Source organism: Gossypium raimondii, chromosome 1 (assembly GCF_025698545.1).
Source record: "Gossypium raimondii isolate GPD5lz chromosome 1, ASM2569854v1, whole genome shotgun sequence".
Classification (NCBI taxonomy): Eukaryota; Viridiplantae; Streptophyta; class Magnoliopsida; order Malvales; family Malvaceae; genus Gossypium; species Gossypium raimondii.
Window position 1 is genome coordinate 43,964,582 of NC_068565.1, and position 8,649 is coordinate 43,973,230.

General features: G+C 37.6%; 1 protein-coding gene across 1 annotated transcript; it reads right to left on the bottom strand.

Moving 5' to 3' along the window:
• Positions 1-6,193: 6,193 nt before the first annotated feature.
• Positions 6,194-8,358, bottom strand: LOC105785947 (heterodimeric geranylgeranyl pyrophosphate synthase small subunit, chloroplastic). The gene is made up of 2 exons (XM_012612159.2): positions 7,794-8,358; positions 6,194-6,975 (listed from the first exon to the last, which is right to left on the bottom strand). Exons 1-2 carry the CDS (start codon positions 8,145-8,147, stop codon positions 6,310-6,312), a joined length of 1,020 nt encoding a protein of 339 aa, XP_012467613.1. The 5' UTR covers positions 8,148-8,358; the 3' UTR covers positions 6,194-6,309.
• Positions 8,359-8,649: the final 291 nt, after the last annotated feature.

Genomic DNA, 8,649 nt, shown 5'->3' on the forward strand with positions numbered 1-8,649 from the left:
GCCATTCGTTGCCACTAGGGTCGATTATGAATACGCGTGCTCTCGATCCTGTTATGATTAAAAAACATCAACATAAACTAACCAACTTTTTGAATTATCAGTTTCATGTACACTTTTATGGATGTGGGTTAGCTACTAAACGGTGTACAACAAGCAAAAAAGTAATTTTAGTATAAAATATGAAATACATGGTGTTTTACCATAAAGTAAAACATATGGAATTGTTAGCATGTTATGTCTCATCATAAAATATAACTAATCAAATTGTTAACTTCCATCAACGTTTATACAACATATTATTTTTATAAGATATTTACTATCCACCATTTCAAGTTGTAACCCACATTACCTGTTGCATCCTTAGTTCTTTCAAAGGAACACTCTACTATGAAGTCAGGTAGCACCTGTCCTTTTATTGTTGTTTACGAGATGAAGTCTATTCTGAATTTAGAAAGCTCAATACTCCACTTCGTTACCCTTCCTAAAGTGTTTATCTTGGACAGCACTTCCTTCATAGGTTGATTGGTAACCACAACGATTGGATAGGCTTGGATGTACAGGCATAACTTACGAGCTGCAATTATCAAAGTATAGATACACTATTCTATTTTTGAGTACCTCAGTTCACCGTTTTGGAGTACCTTGCTGGTGTAGTATACCAAAAATTGGTGGACACCCCCTGACTTAACTAGTACTACTGCGACTATCTCTTCTGATGTAGCCAAATACAGGTAGAGGGTTTCTCCTACCCGAGGTGATTTTAAAAGTGGAGTGGAGGCACTTGTCTGCCATTCTTCAGTCCGTCTTTAAATTCCTCGAAGGCCGTCTGACATTCTTCAGTCCACGAGAAGAAGGCTTTCAAAGCTTTGAAGAAGGGGAGGCACTTGTCTGCCATCCTGGAAATGAATTAAGTGCCACCACTTTGCCTGTAAGACGTTGTATGTCTTTTACGGTTCACGGATGAGGCATTTCTATGATGGCTTTGATCTTTTTTGGTTTCATCTCTATCCCCCTTTCTAAAATCATAAACCCCAAAAACCTACTAGCTCGCACACTAAAGACACACTTCTCAAGATTTAGTTTCATGTTATAAGCCCTTAGGACTGCAAATGTCTCTGATAGGCTTCGCACATGTTCCCCCATCGACTCGATCTTTACTAACATGTCATCCACGCAGACCTCGAGCCCGCAACCTATCTGGTTCTTGAATATCCTATTTACTAGTCTCTGATAGGTTGCCCATGCATTTTTAAAGCCGAATAACATGACCTGATAACAAAAAAAACCCTTCCTTTGTGATGAAGGTTGTCTTTTTCTGGCCACCTAGATCCAAAAAAATTAATTGTATACTGAGAAAGCATCCATGAAATTGAACTTGTGACTTGTAGAGGCATCCACTAATTGTTCAATAGAGCGTAAAGGAAAACTGTACTTAGGGCACGCTTTGTTGAGGTTGGTGAAGTCAATACACATTCTCCATTTGTCGTTTTTTTTCTTCACCATTGCTAGATTCAAAACCCAATCTGAATATTCCACTTCTTTGATAAACCCTGCTGATAACAGCTTAGCTACCTCCTGTTTCACCACTTCCACCACTTGTGGCACGAACTTTTTTCCTTTTTACTTTACTGGCTTCGGCTCTGAGAGTACGTTCAATTTGTGCACAATTACTTGGGGCTCCACACACATGGCATGTCTGCTGCGGACCAGGAAAAAACATCCAAATTCTTCCTCAAGCATCACATCAATATATTTTTTTCTTCTTCTTCCAACATTGAAGAAATTTTTACAGTCCTTTCTTCACTATAAAAAAAATAGTTGCAGAGACTCAGTGTGTTAACGACATTAGGTTTTTTACTTCTATGCTCATCTCTTACATCCAAACTATTTAAATCAAGAACCTGACTTGTCAATTCAGGTCTTTGTGAACTTTGCCCTTCGACCACAGGCTTTCTTGCTTGCTTGACAGACAACATATGACCTTACCTTGTAGTCCACTGATCTGATCGCAAGAATCCAACCCCAATCTTTGTCAGAAACTTGATTTTCATATAGAATGTTGCGACCACCATCTTTTTAATCTTCATTATTGGCTTTCCAAAGATGGCGTTATATGCCATTGGGTGGTCTACCACGTGGAATCGAAAATATTACATGGTTGTGTGCTCATCATCCCTAAGGTGATTGGTAAGGTGATTGAGCCTCTCACCTCAACAGGGTGACTCATGAAACCGTACAACAGACTAGACTTGGACAACATATGTTTCTTTAGCCTCATCTTTTGATATGCGCCCCTATACAACACTTCTACTGTACTCCCGCTATCTACTGGTATTCTTTTGACCTCAAAACTCGCGACTGTTACCGATACCACCATCGGATCATTACCTTATTCATTATGGACAGGTTCTTTATCGTCACTACCAAATTTCACACTCCACTTCTCTTACTGTCGTGGCCTCTTAGGAGTGCTAACGGAAATTACACTTCACATGTATGCCCTCATATTTGTATTGAAACTTGTCCAATCCTCGTCTATACCTACAATCACATGGATGGTACCTCTAACTTTTTGCTTACCCTTGGGATATTTGCTCAAGCTCTGACCCTGCTGCAAACCTCTCTGATTTACGAACTCAGCGAGCTTATCATTTCAGACCGCCTTTTCTATATATCTTTCAGCGTGAAACAATCCTCGGTCTTGTGCCCCATGTCGTCGTGGAAAATACACCGATCCCTCGAGTTTATGCTTCTCCCAATGCTCCTCATCGGGGGTGGCATGGGTAGGATCCCAAAGCTCTTAACTTGAGTGAGAATGTAGCAAGTAGCATTTAATGGGGTGTAAGCTTCAAACCTTCCCCGAGGAACATATCTTCTGGTGTGGTTTTGCTAATATTTCAAGGGATCCCTGAGTGTGTCACCATGAGCCTGACTCTTTTGTGGCATGTCATTTCTTACTCGCAGTGATTGGCTAGGGGGCTCTGTTTGCTGCGAGGTCCTTCCTTGTTTCTGAACTGTCTGTCTTCTCTCTGAAAGGTGGCACACGATACTCTTTTGATTTCCTCTGCTTCTGTAAACTTGTGGGCTCACTCGTAAAGGTCAGCCAAACTCTGCGGTCTGTTATCTATGAAGGAATATTGTACGTAGTCATTCTGTACTCTCATGATAAAGGCATCTATGGCCCATTAGTTCTCCAAGTTTTTGGTGTTTAGGGTCACCGCATGGAACCTCTTCACATATTCCTAAAGGGACTCGCCCTCTCTTTGTTTCATGGACATGAGTCCCATAGGCGTATTCATGATCGTTCTGTGGGCTCTGAATCTACCCAAGAACATCTGTCCCAATTGCAAGAAGTTTTAAACTGAATCTTATGGAAATGATAGGTACCAATCTTTGGCATTCCCTTTGAGTGTTGTGGAAAAGGCTTTGCACTTCACTGCATCTGATGTTCCCAGCACATTCATGTAGTCATTGTACTGCATCAGAAGAGCTCAAGGGTCCCTTCTTCCCTCGAACATATCTTTCGGGACATTGAAGTCACATGGTAAGTTCAACGTTGCGATTTTAGAGCTAAATGGGTTATTGGAACAAAATAGTCAATCTCTGTCCTGCGATTCAGAGTGTAACATCCATACATCTCTACACAACTCGTCCATCTTATTTTTCTATTCTTTGTTTTGCGTGCTTAGGGCCTCATCCTACGTGTTTACATTATCCTAAAAATTAGAGTTATCAAAATGCACATTTCTTCACAGCTCCTGTTGAAAAGCTTGTTATTGCCTGAACCGCGCCTCCTGAACGGCCATCTGTTCCATCATAAACCTCATTTGCTCCTAAAGGGCTAGAAATTACTACGGGGGTACCTCTTGGATGAGATGGAGTGGCAACCCCTGATCGATAGAGGTATTCAAGTCCAAAGGGTTAGAAGCTCCCCAATAGACCGTATTGTCAAGATTTTCTGATCTATAAGTGAACCACCCGGCAAATAAGTTTGTTTTATTGTACTGGTCACTGGAACTTGACGCTTCGGCCTATCCTAACGAAGAGTTGAAGGGGAAATTTTCACTCGAGTAAGCCATTTGCTTTGAAAACTAAAAAAAGCTTAATCATATTCGAAAAAATCTAAAGATCGCGTGTTCAATCCACGTTCACCGCACCATTTGTTGAGTAATATTTTTTCGTATGTTATTGATATGAGTGTTCAGGTATTTATACATATTGTTACAGATGCCATTACAGCTCATGATAGGGCCTCACTATTTTGTCTTGACTTCGTTGCCTCTAGTACTGACATTCCCTGTCTCTAGTGCTGACATTCTCTGCGAACTCCAGGTCTGCTAGGTACATGTCTACAGAGCATGCGGTCATTTCTGTTCCTGGGACTAACATTTTGGGCGGGCTCCGTACTTGCTGGACATGTGTTTGGGTGGCCTGCGGAGCACGCGGTCCTTTCTGTGAGCTCATTGGGTGTATATCAGCTGAGACTGTAGCCATCCCTGGGTTCTTGCGAGCTAGATCTGCGGCCTTGCCTTGCGAGCTGGATCCTCTAAGTCCGCAAGCTCGCTTTGATGTCCTTTCGTGGTTTGCCTCGCACTCAATCTTTTGGTGAGACCTATCCGGGTCACGGGTCGAGACAGATCCTTTCTAGGACTCGGGTCAGTGATTACTAATGTATAAAAAATAGGACATGCTCAGTACATTTACCTATACTTAGAGGTGTTCATGAGCCAAGCTAGACCCATGCATGGTATTAATAATATATATGATATTAATAGAACCCCTGATTGAATTGATGTTACGGTTTAACTGCATTCCAACTCGGTTAGGAAATTATTACTATCCCTTTTATTAAATGATTATTATTTTGATGGTCTTTTTACGTTTTCATACTTTTATATGGTTTTTAAATAAAAGAAGTAAAAATTAACATGTCTAGGGATTTAACCTGTGTTTAATAAAAGTTATAAACAATTTTTTTACTGTTACACCAATAATAAATAAATTTTAATAAAAAAGTTAACTTCTAACATAAAATGTTTTCTCTCACCAAATTTGTGTATTGATACTTATATACTATTTATTAAACCTTTTACTAAGTTGGTGTTTCCCATCAATCGGGTCCCAACTCAGTTAGGGAATAACCAAAAAACCGTTGTATTTGCGAAGTTATATGATAATGTGAGTGTTTTTGTCTTTTTATATTTTTATAAATCAATACAAAATTATCCTTAATAAGATTTGAACTAAGAACACAATGCATATAAAATATTTTTATTTACCATTTGAACTAAAGCAATTTTTAATTTTATTTGAAACTTCAATAACTTATATCGTGTTCTAAATTTTCATATATTTGTGTATCTATCTATGTACTTACTATTTATTAAGTGTTTTATTGAGTTGTTACCTCAACTGGTTCACCAACTTGGTTAGGAAATTACGTAAATACTCTTCTATAATTAAAATAAGTTTATATTATTTGAGGGTAATTTAATCTTTTAAGCAATCAACCCAAGCCCTTTTAAGTTCATCTATATTATTTGTTCTATATATATTTCCATTTAAATTTCTAAACATAAACAATTTAGAAGATTATAAAATAGAAAATCATTTAATACACCGCCAAAGTGAAAAAAATTCACAAGCAGATTAAGGGTTTGACAAATGTATTATAAGATGTAGTAAAAATAAGATAAAAATTAATTATATAAATAAATGTGATACTTTTTATAACCTGTAGAATCTAAAAACCCCACCAACAATTTATCAAATAATTACCCATATAAAATATCCTCCAAATAAACACAACACATTATAAAATAAAAGGATAAAATAACACATTACAAACATGACTTCAAATCTTAGAGTCTAGAGTCCAATCCCTATCCATACTTCAAATCTGTCTTATTTTTTAGACAATATTTTTACTTTAAATCTATCTCATCTTTTAGACTTAATATTTTTACTTCAAATCTGTCTCATTTTTTAAATTTAATATTTTTTGTTCAAGCTTCGAGCTTGGACGAGCAACCTACAAAAGAACAAGTTGATACTGAAAGTCATCCCTATGCTTTTGTTTCCTTTTCCTTTTTATAAGAGGTTTTTAAGCTCTGTTAATGGCTCTTCCAGATAATAGCAAGGCCAACAAGCAAATTCATCAGCCCATTTCAGACAAAGGAAGTTGACATGGATATTCTTGTACCCCTGCACATGATGTATTTTAGAAAATTTCAAGAAACACACTGATGTTAACCGGGTCGATAACTAGCAATCGTCAATGTAAATTCACCAACATGAAAAAAAAGCACATCATTGACTCAAGTCACTAACATTGAAACCTCTATTAATAGCATAATCTATGAAGCTATAGAGTGGCGCCACACAGTCACCATACTTTTCAAAGCCATCCAATTCGTTCTTAGCCTTGCTTCGAAGCTCTTCCATAATCTCCATCGACTTCTCGATCCCATACAACCTCACATAACCTTTACCTTTCTTTTCCTGCCCCTCGGTTCCTTCTTTTTCTGTCGATTTTGACAGCAAAACATCATTCACCACTTCATACAATACACCCACAGCTCTCCCGTACCTCCTCAACCTTTCTATCTCGTCATCTTTGGCACCAGCCAACAATCCCCCACACACCGCAGAGCATTCACCCATTGCACCGTATTTTTTCTCTTGGATAAAATCAACAGTGTTGCCGCCTTTAAGGTCTAGGAACTGCCCAGCAGCCATGCCAGAAGACCCCACAGTGCGTGCTATCTCAGCAATCACACGCAAGAGCCGGGATTCAGGAACAAGCTCAGGAGGCGTATGCATGACAATATGGTGGAAGCCAAGAGGGAAGAGTGCATCACCAGCAAGGATTGCCATGTCATCACCAAAGACCTTATGGTTCGAAGGTTGGCCTCTGCGTTCTAGAGCATCATCCATGCAAGGAAGGTCATCATGAATTAGTGAAGCAGCATGAACCTGTAAAAATGAAAAAAGTTCAGTTCTAACCTGCACTTATGATCATCTGGTACTGATTTAAACTACATACAGACAACATAAAAGACAACTTCAGTTTAAATAGAACAACTTGCAGACGTCTCTTTGATTACAGGGCTCTGATTTAGCAACAAAGAATACTACATATTAAAACTAACTTCCATGGCCAGTGAATCTTCAAGAGTGTTCTAACAAAGCAATGAATTGTCTTTCTTGTATTTCTGAATTAAGTTTCTTACTCAGTTTAGGCAAATGATATTGCGCAAATATAATCCCAGCAATCTTCAGAAAAAAGATAACTCCTCCTACTTCAATGTCAAACAGTGATTCTGGTTATAAATATGATAAAATCCTGATCCATTTGTTTATCAATTATAACCAAGATTGAATTCAGTGAACCACAAATTCAAAAGCATACTGCACCAGGGTTATATTCTCATTCCATTTGAGATTTTATGTCAATTTGAACATTGATATAATCATTCAAAAACAATCCAAAAACCATTCGGGAAAAGGTTACCTTTTCTCATAATCAACATTAATTCTAGTTTTTGATTCTCTAAAAATTAAACTCCATGAAGAAAGTAACCAATACTTGATATTACATGCTGCAGCTACTAGAGCTTCATAAAGGGAAGATTCTTAAAAATTTATAGAATTAACACTAGAATAAAGTAATCCAACCAAAGTTTTATACCATATTCCTTAAAGCAGATACCTAAGCGTGGTTACTAAAGAAGAATCAGATCAAATCATGTGAATAGAGAGGAAATTGGATAAATGGGAAAAGAGGAGGCAACCATTTCAAGAGCACAAGCAGTAGGAAAAGCAGCGAGTCGATTATCCCCAAAGATTTCATAGGCAGCCACACACATAACAGGAGGGGCTCGCTTAGCACCCTTTGCAAGAACAGAGTACCTCATAGCTTCATAGATCTGATCTGGGTATTTCACTGGGATTGCTTCTTCAAGCTTTTGAGTGATTTCTGCATAAAGGGTAGCCCAGTAAGCCTTTAAATCGAATTGGGTCAAATTTGATTGACTTGAAATTGATACAGATGGTGACGATAGGCATCGAATTTGGATGTGAATATTCTTGGGTTTCCTGGTAAGGTAGAGATTTGGAACTGATGTTAACACCGTTGAGAAAACCATCCTTTCTCTCTCTCTCTCTCTTTTTCCTTTTCCCAGTACAAATTGATTGTAGAATTTTTCCCTTTATATGAACTAAACTTATTTTGTTAGGTCAGTCTCAACTATGACATACGAAGCCATTTCCTCCATTAAAGCCATTTATTAGTGCAACTCAAAAGGATAGTGTTTATGATCAAAGAAAAAGAAAAAAATAATAGGCACTCACAATGAGTACAGAAGTTGGAAGGATAGTCACATATTTCCAATATGTACAATCTTCACATTATAATTTTAAGGGCTTTTGCCAGAAAATGGATCATGTCCATGTCAATTTTATCTTCGACCTATAAGGGTAAGCATTTGGTCGAATTGAATAATTTTTTTTTGAAGTAATCGAGTTGGTAAATATTATTTTATCATCTTAATTAGATTTAAAATTTTCTCGAATCGAATCGAGTCGAGTGAGATAAAATTAAAATCGAATATATTTGTTCGAGTTAAATTAAAAAAAATAAATTTAGAT